Below are 24,612 nucleotides of genomic sequence, written 5' to 3' on the forward strand. Positions count from 1 at the left end.
CAGTGGTGTGTGTGTGTGTGTGTGTGTGTGTGTGTGTGTGTGTGTGTGTGTGTGTTTAATTTGTATTTTGTTCCCAAACCATTTGAACCCATTATATAATTACACTGTGTATGCTTTGTAGTAAAAATACCATTGGAAAATTCATCAGGGAAAGTGTTCCATGCATGTACTACTCACAGTGTATGAATTTTTCTATCCTCATATGTTTCTATGTCTGCACAAATCTAAGAACACTTAACTTGTCTTCTCCCCTTATTTACCACACCCCTTACGCTGATCACAGTTGGCCCCAGCAGCTTTCTCAGAAACACCTACCCTGACTACCCTGTCTAGAGGGATCTCCCAGACTCCTTTTTGTTTACAGCATTTCCGTGTATTCACTTCAGAGCACTTATCACAAGCTACACAATCTGGTTTATTTGTCTCTCTGTCTCATGAGAATTTAAATTCCAGGAGAATAGGACTTTGCCTTATTTTCTGCATTTTATATCTTCTGTTCTTGAACCTGGACTCAGTGAATACTGTTGACTGACTGGATAGCTGGCCAGAGGAAATGGGTTGAATGTATCCCTTATGTTTCAACACTGACGTTTAGTCTTCATTAATAGAAGTATGTAGATCATTTGAAGTCTATCTATTCTAGTTAGTTACGTCTAAGGTTTAAGTACAGGTAAATGGACTGTCTATGCCAGGGGTCAGCACATGTTCTCTGTTATGGTAAGTATTTCCAACTTTAAGGACCACCCAGTCTCTGGGCGCTACTCAGCTTTGCTGTTAGACTGCACAGGCAACCTTGGATAGTATGTAAACAAATGGGCATGGCAGTGTCGATAAGTTTCACTTATGGACACTGAAAGTTGAATTTCATATAATTGCACTGTCACAAAATATTCTTCTCTTTATTTCTTTTCTCTTTTAAGTAATCATTTTAAAATGTAAAAACTAGGGCACCTGTCTGGCTCAGTCAGTAGAGCATGTGACTCTTGAATAGGCTATGAATTTGAACCCCGTGTTAGGTATAGAAATTACCGAAAAATAAAATATATTTTTTAATGTAAAAACTGTTCTCAGCTTGCATACCATAAGTTGCTGGCCCTGGTCTATGTACTTAGCCAAAGACAGCCTTCCAGTTGTGCACATGATTATATATCCCCGTTCATCTGCATTTCTCCTTCTCAGTCTCCTGTATCATCAGCTCCCCTCCTCCTCCCCCATGGATGTTTCCTGTCAGCATATAAGTTTGCTGGTATGTCTCTAATCTTTAGAATAACTGATTTTGACCCCATATTCCTTTCACACTACAGCCTATTCACCTCTTCCTCATTGAAAGAGTTATGTAAGTATTAAATGAAATTACATATGTAAGATGCCTGTCAGTTTCTCCTTTCCTTTTAAAAGAAATGTGGTTTTATATTAGTATTTTTTTTTACTTTGTAGATTTCTCTTATTTAAAGGAAAGCCATGTGAAAAATATATGCTGAATAATATTTTTCTTCAATGGAATATGACCCTCATGGTGTTGGGGGAGAGGGTCGATAATAGATGAAAGTATGCTCTATTCTGTGTACCTGTCTCTGTCTTTCTCTCTCTGACCCTACCAGAATAAACTGTCTTTAGAAACTTCATGACATTCTCTTTTGCTTGGCTTTTGGGTGGCAGGTATATTAGCTTTTCACTTTTAATCTCTTTACTGATTTTCTCTGTGCCTGCCATGGCTCTTCCCTAGGGATTCATAATTGAATAACTCAACTTTTTTGACTTCCCTCTGTGCTTATACCTTTAACTCTAACCTATATGCTAGTGGTTCTCAAACTTGAGCATGTAGCAGAGTCATCTGCAGTGTTTATTAATACGTGGGGGCAGTGTTGGCCTCACTACCAGAGTTTCTGATTCAGTAGGTCTGGGATGGGGTCTGAGAACTGTCATGTCCAAAACGTTCCTAGGTGGTCCTGACGCTGTGGTCCGCGGAGGTTAGGTGGAGTGCTGCTCTCCGCTAGTGATTTGCAAATCAGCCTCCTCAGTTTCTTCTCTTAGCCCTTGTCAAGTTTCATTATCCAGACTGTCAACAAAAAATCCCCACTTGGCTATTTCTTAAGCTTCATATGTGTAAAACTAAACTCCTTATTTTTTCCTATAAAACATCCACAGTGGAATCTGCTTCTAAACTTTCCTCTTTGTTAGTGGTATTAGCACCCTTTGAATCTTTTCAGCTGAAGGTCTTCAAATCATAATAACATATCTTCTTTCATATACCATATTCAATTTATCACTAAGTTCCATTTTTTCTTTCTAAATCTGGCCCGTATTCATCCTTTTCTCTTCATTTATACTGATTATCAACTAAGACTAAAACCTTACTGCCTCATTTTTAGTTATGTAACAACCTCCTAGCTTATCAGCCTTGACACTGTAGCTTCTTTTTGTGTGCAGGGCATTCTCATTTGCTTTAAGTTTTTTTAATATTTATTTATTTTTGAGAGAGAAAGACAGAGCATGAGCGGAAGGAGGGCAGAGAGAGAAGGAGACATAGAGTCTGAAGCAGGCTCCAGGCTCTAGGCTCTGAGCTGTCAGCACAGCGCCCCATGTGGGGCTCAAACCCATGAACCATGAGATCATGACCTGAGCCGGAGTCAGATGCTCAACCACCTGAGCCACCCAGGCGCCCCTCATTTGTCTTAAACCACTGTGCCATTTTGTCAGTCCATAATCCTTCCTTGAAACATTGGAGAGTATCTTTACAACTTGGGACATGCAAAGATCTCTTGGATGAGATAACAGAAAACACTAACAATAAAAGAAAAAAATGAACTTCATAATGCATAGCTTCTCTTCATCAAAAAACATTACTAAAAACTGAATAAACTAGCCACAGACTTAAGAGATATTATATTATCTGACCAAGGACTTATGTCCAGAATATATTGTTAAAATTTCTACAAATGAATAATGTTTTGACCAATTACCCAATTTTAAAAATGGGCAAAAGTCTCAAACATACACTTGGTGGATGAAAACACATGAATAAGCATGAAAATAGGTCCTGGGGCACCTGGATGGTTTAGTCAGTTAAGCATCCGACTTCGGCTCAGGTCATGCTCTTGCAGTTAATGGGTTCGAGCCCTATGTCAGGCTCTGTGCTGACGGCTCAGAGCCTGGACCCCGCTTTAGGTTCTGTGTCTCCCTCCCTCTGTCTCTTGCTCTAAGAAATAAATAGACATTTAAAAAATGTTTTAAAAAGGAAAACTTACTAGACCTATCCATTCAATGAATCAAACTCCAATGAAATGAAAATTAAAAAGAAAGAAAGAATGAAAAGAAAGAGAATAGGTAGTACTTAGCATCTTTAAGTCATCAGGGAAAGGCAATATAAAAACACAGGTATGACTTCATACTCAATAGAAAGGCTAAAATCAAAAATAACTAACACCACCAAATGTGGACAAAGAAGTGAAACAAGAATTGTCATGTGTTATTGGTGGGAAGATAAAATGGTACAACCACTTGGGAAAATTGGCAGTTTCTTAAAAGTTAAGCATAGATCTACCCTGTGATCCAGTAATTCCAACTTCTGGAATGAAAATGTATGCTCATGTTTAAATGGTCCTGTTACACAAAATAATAGCAGCCTTATTCATAATAGTCTAAAACTGGAAGCAATTTACATGTCTATCAGTAGGAAACTGAGTAATTGTGCTTATTTATACCCACAAAATACACAGAGCAGCATGGTGAGTTGAAGATGGAATTGAGTGGAAAGGGCCATAATGGAACTTTTGTGGGGAAATAAAAATTTCTTTATCTTTGTTGGGATGGTGGTTACATGTAGATGTAAAATTTTCAAAATTCATCAAACTGGACACTTAAGATCTGTGCATTTTACTCTTTGTTAATTATATCTGAATAAAAAATAAGTTTTAAAAGATTCCCATCGGTTCCTTGTTTCCTATCAGATATATATCAGTATACATAAAAAATACTTAGATGAACTTGGTAAGGCTGACTTGTTAAGCTCTATGAAGACAAGGACAATGTTTGTCTTGTTTATTACTATCGCTCACTGCTTTGCTAGCACATAGTCAGTATTTGATACATATTTGTGAGTGGATAGTCTTAATAAGCCATGAATATTTTTTCACATAAAATATTTCTAATTATCATATGACATGTTGTTATATCAGTATACTATAGTTTATTTATCCAGATCCTCAGTTTCCTACTGAGGCTATTTGACCTCTTTTTTTTTTTTTTTTTTTTTTTTTTTAGTGGATAAAGCATAGTGAACTTCCTTGTAGCCATTCGAGAAAGTACCTTAACTCTAGCCAATCCTTAATGTCATTGTTGTTGCAGTCTTTACTAATTTTATAGACAAGAGTTGATACGTTAATTTTTATTTCTTTGATTACAATGTAAAGATAGGATATTTTTAATGACTGTTAGACTATTAGCGAACAGATGTATCTCTCCTGGAAACAAAATAAAAAGTGGGCATAGCATTTGGATTCTCATTTATAATTTTGATGTATTCTAAGAGCAGAAGTCTTAAAGTAAGAGAAACTCAAGAATGTGCATTTTATTGTAATATGGCATTAATAAAATTACTTTTGGCAATTTCTTTGAAGGGAATTTATTAAAACAGTAGATCTCTGTAGCAAGCAATGTGTTGGGTTGATACAGAAACCTTTGAGCCAGGATAGGAGCAAAGGCATAAATGTTTCATCAATTTTGTCTCTCCCCCAATAGCCAGGGAACAGGGAGTGAGAAGCTGCTCTTTATTCACAGGGCCAAGTAACCAGTGCTGCTAGGCTGTTCTAAGCAATACTGGTTTTAGAAATTGTAGCAGGCTCGGGGCACCTGTGGGGCTCAGTCAGGTAGGTGTCTGACTCTTGATCTCTCAGCTCAGGCCATGATCTCATAGTTTATGAGATCAAACCCCGTGTCAGCACAGAGCCTGCTTGAGATTCTCTCCGTCTCTCTCTTCCCCCACCCCTCAAAATAAATAAACTTAAAAAAAATTATGCTTCCTACTGGTTTACCTCGAATCTATTTCTTATATGATGTTTGCAGCCCTAAATATTCTGCCCCTTCTTAGACACTGTAGGAATATCACTCAGCTATGATTTTAATGAGTAGCAAACTTGCTATTTTTTATATAGCAGACAGGATAATATAAAGAGGAAAAGAAATCTCTTTAAATATATTTTGATGTGGTTAGTCCTTACCTGCCTTATCAGATAAATCTGATTAATAGCCAGAACACAGATAAATACAACAGATTTCTATGTAAGAAATTAGAACGAGTCAAGGTGTTTAAAAAAGACACAACAGTAGTCATTTTTATTTTTATAAGCTAGTTTATGTTGAGCACCTACCATGTGTCAGATACCATGCTAAGCATTTTACATGTACTTTCTCATTTAATTTCACACCAGCCTTCTAAAGTAGATGCTATTATTATCTCCATTTATAGGCGAGGACACTGAGACTTCAGAAAGGTTCCATGACATGGCTAGGATTCCTTCTGTCTGGCCCCAGACAGCCCTCTGTAACTATATTCTGTACTGCGTCCCTTAGCAGAGGGGTTGCACGTGGGTGTTCTTTAATTATTAAAGATTCCTTTCGTTGAAATAATGAACTTTTTAGTTTACAAAGATTCATTTTGCACACAATGTCTTATCAGTAAAACAATGGACTATGGCTTATTACTTGTTAGGATAAGTACAAACTATGAAACCAACTACAGGTTTTGGTAGATGTGGTTCTGTTCCCATGTTTCCCAGTGACTCCTTTTCTTGTATAAAAATATTCTTCTATTAAGTCACTTGGTGTACCACTGATAGGGAAAATCACTTCATTTCTCATCTAGCACGGTTCTGTTTAGCATCTCTGAAAATTCACGTTAATAAGAATCATTGCAGGTACCTGTTTGCAGTGACTGAAGTTTGCATAAGAGCTCTTCTCTTTCTTGGTGCTTCTTGTTTCTCCTCTGTCCCCAACTCCTTTTTCTCCACAGATACAGAAACAGTGGCTTTCCCTTTTTTACAGTGACTATTGGCCTTGGGTTTGGGTCCTTCTATGTTGGCTCTTTATAACATTTACATGTCCCCCACATGGTAAACAGAGGATTTAGATAAACAGGATCATGAGGGGATGATCTCTTTTGTTAGAATGTAGAAGCACCCCCCAGAGGCTGAATTCAGAACAACTTCAGGAAGAAGGATCCATTTAGAAAGGAGGTCTGTGCAAATAAATGGATTCTGACATACACACCCATACTTATCTTTCCCTTGGGAGTTTCTTACTTTCTTATTGGCCCCACAAAATTCCAGCTGTCATGAGTAGAAACCTCTTTCCTTTTCTGCTTTTCCTGTTATAACTAAATTAACCTGAAAAAAATGTTACAGTTGAAAAGACCATTAAATGTATTGGTTTCTGGTTTTCTGAAATTTCGGATTTAAATGAAGCCAAAATCTTTGTTGGGATTGTGGCACCCCCTCCTCATTATGCCTGTGGCACATTACTTCACCTATCATAACACTTATTATGCCCCTTTACTCCCTACACCCCTTTTTTCATAGTGTAACTTTGAAAGACCTAAGCTACCAATGCTTAACTAGTACACACAGTTACTTAATGTATATTTTTACAGTCATTGTGCTTCAATTCTTTCCCTTCCAGTTATCTCCCTATCTTTAAAAGTTTGGTGAGGCAAGACTTCTTCCTAGAAATAGAGACCTGATTTTTAAAAAGAACTCTCATTCTTTATTCACAGTAATCTAATAGTAATTTTAACTCTACAGTAATGATTGAGAATGACCCCACTCACTGATAGGAGACAGCTAAGGCTGGGAACTAACGTTGAAGGCCTCTTATGTTCCAGGCAGTTTAATACTAACATCAACCTGTGAGGATAAGTATAGTTATTTGTGTTATAGGTGATTAAACCGAGGTTCAGGAAACTTAAACGGCTTTCTCAGGATCTTGTGACTAGTGTACAATTAAGCTGAAATTTGAGTTGATCTTTGCCTTACTCCAAAATTTCTGCTTTTTCTGTTGATCCCTCTTGTCTCCAAAAGAAGGTCAGACATCATAGGATCATAACATACAGAATATTAGCATTTTTCTTTTTTGTCTTTAAAATCTAGGTTTAGCTTTGGGGGTTTTATATTTTAGATAATTAGTTCACATAAAATTCTCCCCTTTAAAATCCACAATTCAGTGGGTTTTAATGTATTTACAGGGTTGTGCCACCATCACCACTAATTCCAGGGCATTTTACCCCCATAAGAAACCCTGTGTCTATTAATAGTCAGTTCACATTGCCTTCTATACCTAACCCACCTTGTAACCACCAATCTATTTTATGTTTGGATTTGTCCACTGAGGATATTTCAAATAGGTTGAATTTTAGAATGTGTGGCCCTTTGTGTTTGGTGACTTTTACCTTGTATGTTTTAAGGTTCATCTGTATGGTAGCATGTATCAGTACTTCATTTCTTTTCATGTCTAATTTACATTTCATTGTATGGATACACAACTTATTATTGTCCATCCTTTTTTTAACTTCTTAAAAATTTTTTTACTTATTAAGTAATCTCTACATTCCATGAGGGGCTCAGATTTATGATGCCAGTATCAAGAGTCTCACGCTCTTCCAGCTGAGCCAGCCGTGTCACAATGGTTATAGAATAGTATCTCATTATGGTTTTGATTTGCATTTCTCGATAATTAGTAATATTGAGCATCTTTTCATATGCTTGTTGGATGTTTCTGGGAGAATTGTCTGTTTGCCCTTTTTAATAGATTTCTATACTTTTATTACTGAGTTAGTTGTAAGTTGTAACTATTATTGAGCTTTAAGAATATACATTCTGGCTGCTAGGCCCCTATCAGATAATGATTTCCAATATTTTCCCCATTTTATGGATTCTTATTTCACTTTCTTGATAGTATCTTCTGGTGGACAAAACTTTTAATTTTAATAAAGTCTAATTTATTTTTTGTTTGGTTATCTATGCTTTACATATCCTATCTGAAAAACTATTGCCTACTCCAAGGTCATAAAGATTTCCACCGCTTTTCCTCTAAGAGTTTTAACTCTACATTTAGGTCTTTGGTTTATTTTTATTTTTGTTTATGGATGTCCACTTGTCTAAGCACCATTTGTTGACTATTCTTGTTGACTATTCTTTCCCCATTGAATTGTTTTGGTACCCTTGTCAAAAATCAATTGACTAACACAAAGATGAACACAACAAAAAACAAATAACCCAATTAAAAGTGGCCAAATTATTTGAATAAAGATTTCTCCAAAGAAGATATACAAATAACCAAGCATATGAAAAGATGCCAAAAAGAAATGCAAATCAAAGCACAATGAGATATCAGTCAACTCACACCCATTAAGATATAGACACTATAAAAGAAAAGAAAATGTGTTGGATAAGATATGCATAAATTGTAACCTTACTGCAATATTGGTGGGAATGAAAACCCAGTATGGAGATTCCTTTAAAAACTAAAAATAAAATTACCATATAATCTGGCAATCCTGCTTCTTGGTATATATCCCATAGAATTGAAAGCAGAATCTTAATATTTGCATACACATGTTCATTGCCTCATTGTTCATAATAGTCAAGAGATAGAAGCAACCCAGATGTTTAGCAGTGAATTAATGGATAAACAAAATGTGGTTTATTACACAATGGAATATTATTAATCCTTTAAAGAGAAGGAAATCCACTGAATTGATTTGATACCCTTCTCAGAAATCAATTGACTGTAACAAAATCAACATCAAAAGCCTCAAATAACCCAATTTAAAAATGGGCAAAGGACTTGAATAAACATTTTGACATACGCTAAAACCTGGATGGATCCTGAGCACATCATGCTAAGTGAGTAAGCCAAATCATACAAGACAAAAACTATATGCTTTTACTTGTAAGAGGCATCTAAAGCAGTCCTGTCATACAAACAGAAAGTAGAATGATAGTCACCTGGGGTTCAGGAAGAAATAGGTGTTGTTCACTGGGTATAAAATTTCAGTTTTGCAAAATAAAAAAGTTCTGAAGGTCATTACACAATAGTGTGAATATAGTTAACACTGCTGAACTATATACATTTAAAAATGATGATAATTTTTATTTTTTTTTAAACACAGTTAAAATTTTTAATCAATTGATTATAGGTATATGGGCTTTTTTTCTGAACTTACCAATCTATTCCATTGAACTGGCTTTATGCCAGTGCCACATAATCTTGATTACTTGACACATAGTTTAATAGGAAGTTTTAAAGTTTGTGTGTGTGTGTGTTTTGAGAGAGAGAGAGAGAGAGCGCGCGCGCACGAGCAGGGATGGGACAGAGAGAGAGAAGGAGACACAGAATCTCAAGCAGGCTCCAGGCTCTGAGCTGTCAGCACAGAGTCTGATGCGGGGCTATAAACCCACAAACCTCAAGATCATGACCTGAGCTGAAGTCAGACACTTAACTGACTGAGCCACTTCCTGTAGTAAGTTTTGAAATAGGAAATGGTGAATCCTTCAATATTGGGGGGTTTTTTCCCCAATATTATTTTGTCTATTCTGTTTTGGCCTTTCATTTTTCATATGAATCTTAGGATGTCAATTTCTGCACAAAAGGCAGCTGGGATTTTAATTGAGTGAATTGAATCTGTGGATCAGTTTGGAGAATATTGCCATCTTAACAATATTCAGTCTTTCAGTCCACAAGTACGGATGTCTTTCCACTTCAATCCGTAATTTCTGTCAGTGTACTTTGTAATTTTCTTGTACTAGTACACTTCTTTTGTTAAATATGTTCCTTTCTCGGGTTAGTTTTTATCATTTACAAGCCATCTCAAAAAGACTCAATACTAAAGTTCTCATCATGTTTATGGAACTGTGTTTCTGTGGCACTCCACCACCATGACATATGTGTTAGAATTCATGCTCTCTCTCCCTCCCACCCCATGTATACACACTAGGTCTTATTCAAAGCACCTCCTACTCCATCTGTCCCAAGAGAGTAAAGGTTGTTGTTTGACTTTCTTCATCTTCATAAGTAGTCTGGATATGGATATCTCATTTCTGACACCATCTACATTCTTAAAAAATAGTATTTGTGATAGTTAAATCAAGATTTGTGGCTCTCCTTGTAAATTTATGTTTTGATTATAGATTGCATCAGTGGTGTCTTCTTCTTTGTACAAAAGTGGATAACAAATCATTGTTTATCTCAGAGCCCAATAGCCAGAAGCAATTTCATATATATAGGATCATAAAATAGTCAGAAAGGTTTTTTTTTTTGCAGTTATCGGAGTTTCATAGCCTCAAGCTACAAATATTGGTTTCATACCTCATGACAGCTGTAATTAATAGAATATTTCTATTTAAGAATAGATATTTAAGTAATATTTAAGTGTAATATTTAAGGCTATAATTTAGACATAGAGAAACTTAAAAACAGAGATGCAAAAGCAGTGGCTCTCAGATACCAGAGTGCAAAGTATTGTAAGAGCTGGGTGCAATTCTCACTTCTAGAAATCACAAATCTAGGTTGTCTCTTAGAGTCCTGCATTCAGAGGTGGTCCAGAAACTATATTTTGAGAAAATTGCTCTATAGTATCAAAAATTTACCCTGCTTGGGTCCACTGAGTATGAACACAAATCATAATTTAGTAGCCTTTGAGGAGTAAGAAACCTGAGATTCAGGGAACATCTTAATGTTTGAGGTACTGTTTTTTTGGTACATTCACAGTAAACCGTGATGAGTTAGGCTTGAACTAGTGGTTCATACCACAGATTTAACATGAAATGAAGATAACCCCACTATACTATGAATTTTGTATAGCCTTACCTGGATTTGGGTATGTTTCCTCCATGTTCTGTTGGTATGATTTTTCATTTCTCCATTCTAGTTAATAAACATGCACACTTCCAATGATCAAGTCAACTATAGTCTACTAATTTCTAAAGATTGACTCTGGCAGAAGAGACAGGTAGCTAGGGTCTGAAAGAATCATATATGTACTTCTGAATGTTCATTTATTTAATCTGTAGATTAACTTTCAATTTAATTCATTCCTATTCATTGATCTGCCCAGCATCTAATAAGCATCTGTTTGTGCCAGGCACTATTATATGTGCTTGGGATACTGTGGGGAACAAAGTATTTAAAAAGTTCCTTGACCTAATAACTGGATAAGCGGGTTCACCAGTGCTGGGTGGAAAAACATAATAAGTACTTTGAGAAAAAAAATGAGGTGAGGAAATAGAGAATGACGGAAGATGAGGAAAGAGGTGTTTTGTTTTGTTTTGTTTTTCTTTTAAAGATGGTGGAAAGTAGTATTTAAACAAAGATTTTAGCACTTGTACTTGCTCAAGCTGCTTCTGGCATATGCTAAAATGGTAGTTTGCCATCTAAAGAGGATCATCTACTCGTTGAACTTTAGAATTGCTAGAAACAACAGAACCTTCTTCTGATGAAATCCGATGCAGAAATTCAACATAGAAGAATGAAGCTGTGGTTGAAATGCAAGAGTGAGAATATACAGCCTCCACATTCCTTCATCTCTTTTCACCCTTTTCTCCTAACATCCTGCTCCCTTAGAGAATCCAGAACATGTTGAAAACTACTCATCAGTTTGCAGATTAGTAAATGATAGTTAAGAGACCTTAAGTAATTGCTTGTAGTCACTCAACTAGTTAATTAGCCTAAAGTTTCCCCCATTTTATCATCCATTCAGATGTTTGAACATCCACTATGTCTCAGTGATAGTTGGGAGAGATCTGTGGATATATCTGGGAACAAAAGAAAGACAGTTCCTGACCTCAAGAAGTTTTTATTATATTGGAAGAAGAGAAGAAAATAGGCAATTTATAATACACAGTGGAATGTGGTAATATAGCACCACATATGTCTATGTGGAAGCTCAGAGAACGCACTGCAGGAGCTGGTTTCTTAAATAATAAATTGGAGTTTGGCCAGTTAAGAGGAACTACACTCATACACTTAAGTGAAGATAATCTCAAAATGGGGTCATTATCAGTATCAGGATGCTTTCAACTATAAATAACAAAGACCATCCTCATACATAATAATAAGACCCAAGGTAATATGTCTCTTGGGTGTTTAATTCAGTGTTACTGTTTAATTCAAGGTTCTGATATTATCAAGAAAAAGGGTTTTTCTCCTCTTTCCCCACTTCCATTCTGTTGGTCACAAAGTGGCCATTAGAATTCCAGGGGTAAGATCCAGACATAGTGTCCAGTAAAGATTCTCTCTTCTTGTTTAAGAGCCAAAGGAACCTTTCAGTGTCTTTCTCTGAAGCTCCTAGGAGGCTTCCCCTCATGCCCCATTGCCCAGAACTGGTTCCTATGCCCATTCTCGAACCCGTTGCCAGTTAGAGAATGGTATTACTGTGATTTACTCAAACTAATTAGGATTCATCCTGCTGTTTCTTCCTGTTTATTCATTGAAAGAATTTTTTTAAACAGAGCCTTTTTGCTGAATATAGAAAATATTTTCATACAGTTGTTACATGTTTATTATATAGAGATTAGTTGCATATCTTTTTTTAAGCACATTAAGAATTAAGGAAATCCAAGAGTCACAGTGAACCCTAAGTGTTAGGATAAGTATATCCCAATTTTTCTAATTTGCTTTTAAGGTTGTCTCCTTGTCATAGCACCTATTGTTTCAGTTTGTTCCTAACTTTCCAGTTATAAATCAGCTAGAGTCAGAAATCTTATTAATCCTTGAAACAGAGAGCCTGGAACCTGGTTTTTATTTATTTGCTGCAAAAGGAATGCCCATTTCTCCAGAGTGTATTTCGTTTTATACACACATGGACACACACATGGTTGGATGTATACAAATGCTGTCTTACTATAGTGACTGCAAAATGAATGGAGTTTTTCAGACAATGGTTCTCTAAGGTCCTTATAACGAAATTTGTAGTGTAATATCCCTTTTACTTGATAAGAATTTAAATTTGACAAAGTCCTCTCTGTTGGAATTACTTCATATCATTTGAATCTACACTCCAAAGCTGACTTACTACAGATGTTTTTTCAGGTATTGAGGCTTAATAAATAAGAGAGGTGTAATTATGTCTTATAGAGTAAGAAACTGTGACCATATAGTAATTCTCTCTAATTATTTTTACTGTGAATTTGGAACTTCTTGACATTGTGGGGGATTCACAGCAGACATTTTCCTTACACTTCCTGAAATTCTGGTGACCATTTTCTCTTGTGGTTTTGAACCTGGAAGATGTAAGCAGGAATTTTTTTTTATTATTCTCACTCCTCTCATATCAGTGGGATAGGTGGTCAACATCTGCAGAGTTACCTCATTTTCATCCTTTCAGTTAATGTGCTCTTACTTACAAAGTCCTTTAGTTCAGTGCCTCTGAAAGTTTAACATGCCTATAAAATACCTGGGGATCTTGTTAAAATGCAGATTCTGAAGTTCTGCACTTCCAAATAGACAGCCAAGTGATGTGACCATGTTCTGAGGAGCAAAATTATAATTGTTATTCTGTACAGCTCCGTGAAGTCAGACAAGAACACTGAAATTTGAAGTCTGTTATATACATCAAAGATGGGGATCTCTTTTGGAACAGGGATTAGATTTTTAGACACTAATCAATTAGACTAGAGATTACTTTTTTTCAGTATTTCCTCTTTCTCCCTCCTTCCCCCTGCCCCCACTGGCTTCCCATTCTAATAACTTTATTCAAAGAATTCCAAAGAATTGGGAATTTCGGATTTTCTGGAGTTTACTTTTTGGCCTTGAATAAATATTGTTTACAGCATATTTTTCGGTTTGTATGTTTTTTGTGATATTAACTTCAGTATTAATAATTCTAGTGTCATTGCTATTTGTGAAAGAACTGGATTAATCAGTGTTTATGTCGTCTTTAAGAGGATAACCTTACCTTCCATAAGCCATATTGCTTTATTTTTTTTTCTTTCACAACACTGTAAATTGATATTAATTTGCAGTGATTGTTTGGAAAATTAAAAAAAGGAATGTGACATTTTAAAGTCATTCTTTGGTACTCTGAGCAGTTCTAATAGAAAAGAGACTAGACCTATAAGACAGGAAGACTAAAATGACCTCAGAGTTTATCAGTGCACCCTGGATTTATGGTATATCCATACCATGAACAACATGAGAACTAAGTTAGTAAAGGTCAAGTTCTTAATAACATTGACTGAATGATGTTAAGTCACTGAATGAACCAGCCCTAGATCCTCCTTTGTGTAAGTTGTATAATTTTCTGAATATTGACATATGGTTCTTGGCTAGCAGTATTTAGTCAGAAACAAGATATTACTGCTGATTTTTAAAAAAGAAAAAAAAAGTAAGACCTAGATTCGTACAGAAAATTATGTAGGTTGTATATAAGAACATAATACTATCATATGTAACAGTTTTAAGGATTTTAAATACACTTTGATGTTGCAAACTAGAATGAACAGATTGAAAAGAGTTCTCATGTTCAGCAAAGATACCATAAATGACAATATAACTTGGCTTTAGTGCTGGGTTGAGTGATTGTTAAGGTTTTTTAAAAAATTTAACCAGAATTTAGGAGCTAGGAGGTAGTTGAATGGACATGAAGTATGGGTGAAAAAGTTAAAGTTCTTATGAAAGTATGTTAGGGAAAACTATTTCAGGGGTTTAAGTTGCAGGAATTTAGTTTTATGTAGAATATCAAGTAGCACTTTTGGGATTGTCCTATTTCCCATTATAAAGGTAAGTATTGTTTTGTGAAACCTGTGTCCATTTGGATATGCGTATGAAAATAGTATGTCTGTGCACCATATGTTTGAATCAAGTATAAAATAATATTTCTTCCTGTGGGTCATATCCACAAACAAGTTTGAAAGCTGTTGTATTAGAACACAATAAAATGGAAGATTTAACTCCAGTATGGAGAGGTTTCAGTTAAGATGGTGGACTGAGCCAGTACAGGAAGGTCCCTTTTTGTTCCTGATGTATAGGAACACCAGAGAAAATAACCAGAAAAGGATGGTCTTGATGATGGTGTAGTATTTTTAGAACACACAGAAGGACTTGACAGCAAGTAAGGGATTTTCTGGGTACCAAAAACAATGAAGAAACTCAGTGAGAGTAGAGAGTAAAATCAGTAGGGTATGGCCCTCAGGGAAGACCCAGCTTGTATATGGCCTAGCGGTCTTGGTGGCCATAGGAATGATTTAGGCATAGGCCCCAGACTTCAGGTACCAGAATGAGGGTCACTCACAAAAGCTTAGAAAAGGCTATCCTTTCCCTGATCAGGTGGTAGAAAAATGCCTCCCATTCCCACCCCTTCCAGACAACGGAAGAAACTGTACTGTCAGGAATTAGGGATTAGGACAGCACTAAACGAGGTAGGAGGCCGTAATTTGCATTACCAGTAACCTAAGGCAGAAATACTAAGCCTTAAAATGATCCAGAGCCCACAACCCTCCATAGGTCTTTCCTGGAAGAATAAGCACAAGACTACTCCATAGATAAATCTCTAAACACAGGGAAGCAGACTCCCTTGGAACTTGACTGCTGCTGCCAAATGACCACACACCCCAAAACGGCACGGCACATACAAAGGGAGCAACTGTTGTCAGAGGCTGCTAGCTAGCACATGACAAATGATGGGGGGCAGAGTTTTACCCAGGAAACCAGAAGTAATTAGAGCAGTCCAAAAAGAGCTTTTAAATTAATCTGCTTAAAATAGGGAAAGGGACTAAGAACTCATTAAATAAGAGTAAAATGTTTTTAAAAAGAGCAGGTAGATTTGAAAGAGAAACAGAATTTGTAGAAATAAAATTAGTGTCTGGGAAAATAAATAGAAACAATGTCAACAAAACCTAGGAAAGTCAAATTATGGAATCTGGAATTTCAAGACTTGCTAAGAAGGTCAGATTATAAGGCAAAGATACATGTGAGACATTATGTTTTGGGAATCTAATACTAATTTAATATTAAAGATCTTGTTCTGCCAAACAGTCTAACCTCAGTGTATGTCAAAGCACCATCCTTTTAGTCTTAAAACTCCTCGTCTTTGCTTTGTCCCCTTGCTATGGAATCATTACCAGAGAGAAAACTACAACTAATGGCAATTCCTCTACCCATTGTCACTCATAAGACTTCAGGGAAATCAGCATGAATCTGGCTCCTTATCAAGAGAAGGATGGATCCCCCTGCAGTAATCTTGTTTGTATAAATTTGCAAAATGAACATTATCAAAGTCTTTACGGTTTAACTCTTTGGGAATGTACTGTCTTTACTGTCTTGTCTCCCCTCATATAATTTGATATTCTATGACAGTTTCATCATCATTTTCATTATTTTTGGTCTCTAACAATTGGATAGTGTTCTTTAGACATTTGCTAACATTTGTATATGGAGATTATTATTCAGTCACTGACAGAATGTACTTGAAACTGTTTTTCTGGTGGTGGTACTGAGCTCAACTTTGATTTTCCATATCCCTCTTGTGCTAGTAGCACACCTTTTTTTAGATGACTAACTATAGTTTGGGGTATGGTTTGTAGCAATAGAATAGACATTTTTCTGCAAAAGGTAACTGGTCCCAATGGGGTTCAAACTTGTGATCTTGGCCTCATTATCACACTTTTGTAACCATTAGACCTAATAGATATATTACATGTATTTCAGTCTGTAATCTTAAAATTGAGTACCATGTTTTCATTACCCAAGGCTTATTTCAAGCATGTAATTAAAAATCACTTTGGGACATTTCTCACTTTTTGTTTGATAGTAAAAGTAACAAAAGTAAAGCAGACAGCCAAAGAACCTAACTCACTTTTCATCTTCCCTGTGTTTTCTATGACAGTGAAAGTCACAAAAGTGAAGCTTGCAGGCAAAGAGCCTAACTCACTTTACGGAGAGTGCTCCGGTACCTTTTTCTTTTAGTGAGGCTATAGCAGGTCTGATGTCAGTCACTTTAGAGACCTTTAGACCTCAGTGCTCATTTATTGCTAAAATGTACCAGCTCTGCTTCTGCATTATGAAGATCATCTGTCAACACTTTGAGATATTCTCCTTTGTTATTAAGCTTGTGATGCTCTACACTGTCAGGTTTTTTTGCCAATTATAGTTAAGGTACAATGGTGTATTCACCAGATCAAAGTCTCACATTGGCGGTAGAGGAATGATTTGTAAGTCTTTATTCATCTGAATTGTACAATAGAACACCTGAGGAATGCAAATAATCCCTCTGAGGATTCTGCAGGAAAGGCTGTTAAAATGACAGGGTAGAACTATTGTTATTCTGAATTGATGTTTTAGCCAAAGTAATTATTTCTTATCTTGTTGTTTCATAACAGTCTGGTTTTATTAGTTATGTTGACCATATTTATGAAACAAAATGTGTATGATATTTTTATATCATCCTCTTACCTGGGCTTGTTTTATTTCATTTTCAATGAATCTGTTTTTGGTATGGATTTTATACACACACACACACACACACACACACACACATATACATACACACTTGATTCTGACTTATATAATAAACGTATGTTATTAAACCATATCATTTTGTTTGAATGATGTAAATCTGTGAAATAACTTAGAATCTCATAATATTGTAGGCAGAAGTATCAATTTAAATTTTCCCTTTTTGGGGGCACCTGGCTGACTCAGTCTCTGAGTGTGAGTGTGAAATTCTTGGCCTCAGGATTGTGAGTTTGAGCCCCACATTGGGTGAAGAGATTACTTAAAAGTAAAATCTTTTAAAATAATAATAAAAATAAAAATAGATTTTCCCTTTTTTCTTTAGCCTATCCTTCATAATTTTGGATAAGAAAATAACTGGTTTGGGTTTCTTAGTTTAAAGGACACCTACTTTATTCCAAAATAAATCTTAGTGATTGTTCCATTTTTTTAAGGATGTGACCAAAGGGGAAAAAATTACAAAGATCTAAAATCACTGATAACATATTAAATAAGTAAATTATAGGTTAGTCTTATATAACAAACATGTACAAACTGCTGGGTGTAAACATGTACAAACTCTTGTGTGAATATTTCATTCCTTTATCCCATCCTAAACCCTACTCAGTAGCCTATATTCTTAATTTTATAACTCTGATCCCGTTATTTTCTTTGATAGGTGAGTTTTGATGTATTTGTGGTTCAGTTCTTATGTTTCTAATGTGACATTTACATTGATTATTTAAAGAATCCGTGCCACAGTTTTTTGCCATAATAGCTATTAAAACCTTGGTCTAAATGGGGGAGACCAAGAATTATGTAATACTATGGTATGCATTAATATTTTTAACATAAGTTTCTGTGAAATCTATATTCACTACTATACTAAACCCTATTCAAGAATCATAAGCATATAATCTATGATTATCTGAGAATGAAAATAACAATAGTAACTACTGTTATTATTAACAATGATAATAATAGTGATACTGTTTATTATATGTCAGGCATTACTTTTCTAGGTTCATTACAATATAATGTGTACTATAATTATCTCCATTTCTATAGATGAGGAAACTGAGGCTTAGAAAGTTTCAATAACCTTTGGGGCGCCTGGGTGGCTCAGTCGGTTAAGCATCCAGCTTTGGCTCAGGTCATGATCTAACAGTTCATGGGTTTGAGCCCTGTGTCAGGCTCTGTGCTGACAGCTCAGAGCCTGGAGCCTGCTTCAGATTCTGTATTTCCCTCTCTCTCTCTCTCACTCTCGCTCTCTATCTCCCCACCCTCGCCCCCAGCTCCTACTCTGTTTCTCTGTCTCTCTCTCTCAAAAAAAAAAAAACCATTAAAAAAAAAAAAAAGTTTCAGTAACCTTCCCAGGAATAAAGTGCTAGAATCAGAACCTAGTTAATATATTCACTACACTTACTTATTTTCTAACTACTGCTTTGCTGGAATACCCATGATTTGGGAGAAAAAAAAATCATTCAATAACATCCTTTTAGCAAACACTTGGTATCTATTCCCTAACTGATCTGGCTTTCTAAACCCTTTGTGATTAAAGGAATTTATTTCCTTTGCAATTCCCTTATTTGTGGTCCTACAGAAGTGACATTCGTTAAGAATGGTGTGTATATAATCAACTAGGTTTGTAAATCTGTGTTTCTGGATATGTGTGTCTTGATTAGCAAAAATCTCCCTCACAACCAGGTATAACTGTAAGCTCTTGTTAGTCCCAGAGGGAACTGAACTAGGCATATACATATCTGGGTGGAATAAATTATTTATTTGACAAAAACTTCAAAATTAGCTGGCACTTTTTAGGTTGTGGTTCCTATACAAACAGAACTTGACGTTTTTGCTTTTTAACATTCTACTTATGTAAAGTAAGGAAAATAATGTAAATCATAAAATCGAGGTTTTTGAGGGCACAGGTGTTAATGCTGAACAAATTTAGTGTAAGTTTAAAAAGTTTTATATTTGTATAATAGTTTGTGTAGGTAATGTGCTAAAGTAAATCTAGATTACAGTGAATTCTTACAGCGTATACCTGAAGCAGTTGCTGCCTGGTAATGCCTTGACCTTGGAAAGCTATACACAAAAAGATGGCATCATAAAACCGTGCAATTCTTATGAATATGTATGTGCTACTTGATAATAATGAATGTGGTACAGTCATGCATGCACTACAAGATAATGTTGTGCCCTTTTTTGTCTACAGGTTGATAAAAATTAAAGAGTGGGTGGACAAGTATGACCCAGGTGCCTTGGTCATTCCTTTTAGTGGGGCCTTGGAACTCAAGTTGCAAGAATTGAGTGCTGAGGAGAGACAGAAGTATCTGGAAGCGAACATGACACAAAGGTTAATTAGCATTCATTTTCCCTACACTTTATTATCAACTATTTCCTTGCAGTAATTTAATTGCTTGCGCTGATAGAATAATAAATGACAGAGTAATTACCATTATAAAGAGGGAATCTTCTCCTTTCTTTACCATGAGACAGAGTGAAAAGATTTATTTTAAATTAAGTTTTTAACTGTCATCTGTCATCTCTGTACAGTGTTTTAATTATAACATAGGTATTAGTTATGTATATTTTTGAGAAGGAATGATCGCCAAAACTCTTTCGTCATGTTCAGTGGGGGAGGGGAAAGAGTGAATCAGTTGCCTTAATTTTTTCTGAGTAACACTAATATATTGTTTAAACATTGGATTTCAATCAAATAATTTTGCTTTCATGACCCACATCCTGGAAATAATTAGTATTGGAGGAAAATAGTCATAGAATAGGTAGATCAAATTTTTCCTTTTTTTTGTAGTAAACAGTTCGAAATGATCTATTCAGACTAATATAATTAAAACCAATTTTAGAAGGGATTTTAGGAACAGTTCTTTGCTTTCAGGCCTCTTCAAGTGTATTATGAAAGACGAATGGTCATTTACTAATATCTTTAACATTTCTGCTTGAAATGAATAATTTTAGCTCTATACTGATCTCTGGCACAATCAACTTATATGTTGAGTGAATTTGTTTCATTTTATTTCAGCGCTTTGCCAAAGATCATTAAGGCTGGGTTTGCAGCACTCCAACTAGAATACTTTTTCACTGCAGGCCCAGATGAAGTACGTGCATGGACCATCAGGGTAAGATTCATACTTATTCATCAGCTATATCCAGTTCCACACTATTGAATTCAGATTGATATCACTGACTTTGAAGTTTGTCATGGTGGCGGTTAGCTAGTCATTACAGATGAGGTTTTTGTCCAGGATAACTTTAATTATTTGTGAGCTGCTGAACAGTGAAAGTGGAGCGGCATTGATTGAGGCAGGTAACAATTGATTCTGCCTATTACATAGTCTGAATTTCTTCATCCTGTAGAATCTGTCTACCCTCCTCCTGTGGTCAGAGATAAGACGCACCAGTATTGTGCTTGCTTAATCTGTGTGACTGGGTTTGTCTGCAGTGAAATTGATGTTGCTTTTCATTTTGTATTCGCTAAGTTTGTTTGGGTTGCGGGTGGTTCTTTCCTCCTTTGCTTTGCTCGGATTACATTTTCAGCAATAAAAGCAATATGACATCATTATGCTCTTCATAGATACACAGTTGGGCTCAAAAAGCTAAACTCAATGTGTAATAATTCATGCTTTTTTATTTGAATTCATAGAAGTGGTATTTATTTTTGCAGTGTTATATATTCGGTCTTTCTTCTTAAAAAATGTGATATGTATTTTAAATATTGATGTATACTGATTACGACTAGAAAGAATGACTAATTTATTCCCAGAGGACAATAGAAACTGAACTGTAATGGCTTGCTTTTAAATGTAAATATATTGTAATATGGTAGTTACTATTGAAAAATATTTTGAAATATATGTAGTCCCAAATAGCGTTACAAAATATGAAAATAATGTCAGAACTTTCAGAAATACCCCTTGTCTTATGGATTATTTTATTATGCTTTTTTTCAGTATATGCTCCATGGTAAATTTTAGTGCTGTTTTGATTTCTGTTTTCATTGACTACCATAATTTATTGTTACATTTATTTTGATTTAATATGGATAGAATCACGGAGGCAGTTCGATGTAACGTTAAATGTGTTGTGTGAATGAGAGATTCACTTTTATTCCTTCTCTTTGTAAAAAAAAAAATGTTTGATTGACTTCTAACCAAGGTCTTTTTATATAGACTAAGAAAATAATGTCAAAGCAAATCCAAGTTGGTAAATAAATTGCCACGGTTTATTTTCACTAAATATTTTAAAGCCTTTAAACTTCCAAACTTAAGTATATGCAACAGGAAAGATAACATGTTCTGGGCTTGAAAATGTGAAAGCTGGTTTATCTTAAGACTGATTGTAAGTATCCATGATTTAATGTGCTAAGATATTTAGTCAGGTAAGCATCAGTGAGTAGCCATATTAACCCAATACATCTTTTATTGTAAAAACTGTGCTTTATAGTGTCAGACTCCTTATCACTTTAACATGCTTTATTAAGCAGCCTTTAGGTCACCATTATTTCTCAAATTTCTTTCCATGGTTGTGTGTGTCTGGAATGTATGTCCTTGTAATTTAACATATGGAGTAATTATAAGACATTTTTCTTCCCATATCAACTTGAATTTTCCTTCCTGATGGTTAGAGGAAGCATGTATTATGTTAAATGTTTGGAAATTGTATTACTAGAATTTACGAGAATTTCAAATTTATTTGCTGAACGAAGATTTTTATGATTTGTTGGAAATGTCTTTAAAATGTCCCTTTCTATATTGATTTTTATATGTTCTTTAGACGAGCTGAAATTTTAAGGCTTTTTATCTTTTTAAAACCTTTGATAATTCAGCTTGAAAGTTACTTTAAAATCCTTATTTTTTTTTTTCACTGTGAGGAATAGAAAATCGAAGTGAAGCCTACACCCAAACTAGACCACGGCATCTAAATCAATAAAACTGGATGACTGTCAGGAAAAACAAAGCCATGCTTCTTTAATATCTACTGATCTGTCTGTGCTAAAATCTGCTGCACAGTGCCCAGTGTTAACATTGGACTAATTGTATATCTGACATCTTAACTGAGATATTAAACTAAGTTTAAGTTGAACCCAACTGCAGATCAGAGAAAAGAAACTCTACACTTACAATCAATCATCTTAAATGCAATTCGTTTTCTCTGGTTTTTCTTCTCCAAGAAAGGGACGAAGGCTCCTCAAGCTGCAGGAAAGATTCACACAGACTTTGAAAAAGGATTCATTATGGCTGAAGTAATGAAATATGAAGATTTTAAAGAGGAAGGTTCTGAAAATGCAGTCAAGGTAAGCAATTAACTTCTGGTATCATATTTTATAATTTTTACTAATATGAAAATACTTATTAAAATGAATGTTAGCTGTCTTTTAAAATGTGTGTCCGGGTTTAGTGTTCCTGTCAGGTGATTGAAGAACTGCTGTTGCTGTTACATGCTTTTAGGTCATTCTTAAAATGTATGAATTATATCAGTATCTATTTGTATGGTGTTTTTCCAAAACTGAAAATAAAAATAATTTTAAGTAATTATAAATAATTTCAAAGAATTTGTTCACTAATGGCCAAAGAAAAATTATATTTACTACATTTGAATACCTGAAGTAAAGGTAGTATATACATGCTTGTGATCAATTCAAGGAAACGGACAGAAATTTAGTTAATTAAAATCTGTTCTTTCTAAAACTTTATAGTTGTACTTTTTTTTTTAAGATCTTTGGGAATTTGATTTGCTTTCTCAACACTAGAGGGCAGGTCCAAAATCATGCTTTATTTTAGCTAATAAGTATAATTTGATTTGCAGCCACTAACAATGAAGCAATGCTATACATGAATAATAAATGATTTTTTTAACATAAATTCTGCTGCAAGCTTAATTTTGTTTGGCTTTATTAGGTTTTGCTTAGCAAAATCTAGTACTGTGTCATCTCTAATTCATAAATAGGTCAAATGATTAAATTGACATTGTAGGAAGGCTTCTTTATGTTTCATTTAATTCGATATTTGAAGAATACCGTAGAAAATATTAAAGAAGTTTAAAAGATCTCTCTTGTGTTCACTGTTTGTAATTTGAGAGGAATGCAAAAAAAGTTTATTTCAAGTTTAATTTATTCTCATTGGTAATCATTGGAAAAATCATACTGAACAGCAGGACTTTAATAGAACTGTTGGAACCCCAGGAAGAAGAGGGAAAGATCTTGGTATAATTGGTTCAATGTAGAATGAGAGCCCCATTTTGATTTTTTAAGTGGAGTGAAAGATGTTACATTTTATAACTAAACAAAGTCATTAACTTTTTATCAGTGTCATTTGTATTGATAGATAGGTACACAGAGACTGAGATTGAACTTTGTCAGGAATGCTAATCAGACTTGAAAAATCTCAGATTATTTTTCAACATGCTACATCATGTTAGCATCTGTATTTTTCATAAAGTAAAGACGATTAAAATAAGGATGTTTTTCTAATACTAGAATTCAAGAACCAATGCTTCCTTTCTATACTCTAATATATAAACCTGTTTTACCAATGCTTAATCAGTGTCTATGCTGTAATAAACTTGAAAGATATATAAATTGAGAATGCTTCCTTGCACAATACGGAGAAACTTCATAATATAAATATACATAATAAATATCTATATAATATATAGATATAAAGCATTGCTTGTAGAAATGCTTAACACTGACTGGAAGCTTTTATGCTATAAATTAGAAAAGATTGACGTCTGGCTTTTCAGCTTAGAATACCATTAAGTATTTTATGCGGTTTTTAATCTCCAAAACTAACATTTCAGAATTTGAACTCCAAGCATTTACAAATTGCATTATGGTCTTTTCAACAGATATTTACTTGTATATGATCAAGTAGGTTTTACATTGGAGAGCAAGATTGTGTATATGTGTATGTGTGTATGTGTATATATATGTATTTCTAACACCAGTGCAGCATAACTAATTTAATGCCAGTGCTGTGAACTATATACTGAATAGCTCTGGGTGGGCTTTGTAGTCTACAGGGATATCACATTATTAGCAATCATATCTGCTTAGGCAAAGCTGGCTTCTACAGATGGCTGCTTTCAAGTGCAAATGAACTGGTTAGACGT

General features: G+C 34.9%; 1 protein-coding gene across 1 annotated transcript in view; it reads left to right on the plus strand.

Annotated features, from left to right (window-relative positions):
* Positions 1-24,612, plus strand: part of OLA1 (Obg like ATPase 1) — a 174,824-nt gene that overhangs the window by 148,185 nt on the left and 2,027 nt on the right. The window contains exons 8-10 of the mRNA XM_029934369.1: positions 19,697-19,837; positions 20,525-20,621; positions 22,673-22,795. Of these exons, the coding sequence (XP_029790229.1) occupies positions 19,697-19,837; positions 20,525-20,621; positions 22,673-22,795 (361 nt within the window). The remainder of the gene's footprint in view (positions 1-19,696; positions 19,838-20,524; positions 20,622-22,672; positions 22,796-24,612) is intronic.

The sequence above is a fragment of the Suricata suricatta genome, chromosome 3, assembly GCF_006229205.1.
Source record: "Suricata suricatta isolate VVHF042 chromosome 3, meerkat_22Aug2017_6uvM2_HiC, whole genome shotgun sequence".
NCBI classification, from domain to species: Eukaryota; Metazoa; Chordata; class Mammalia; order Carnivora; family Herpestidae; genus Suricata; species Suricata suricatta.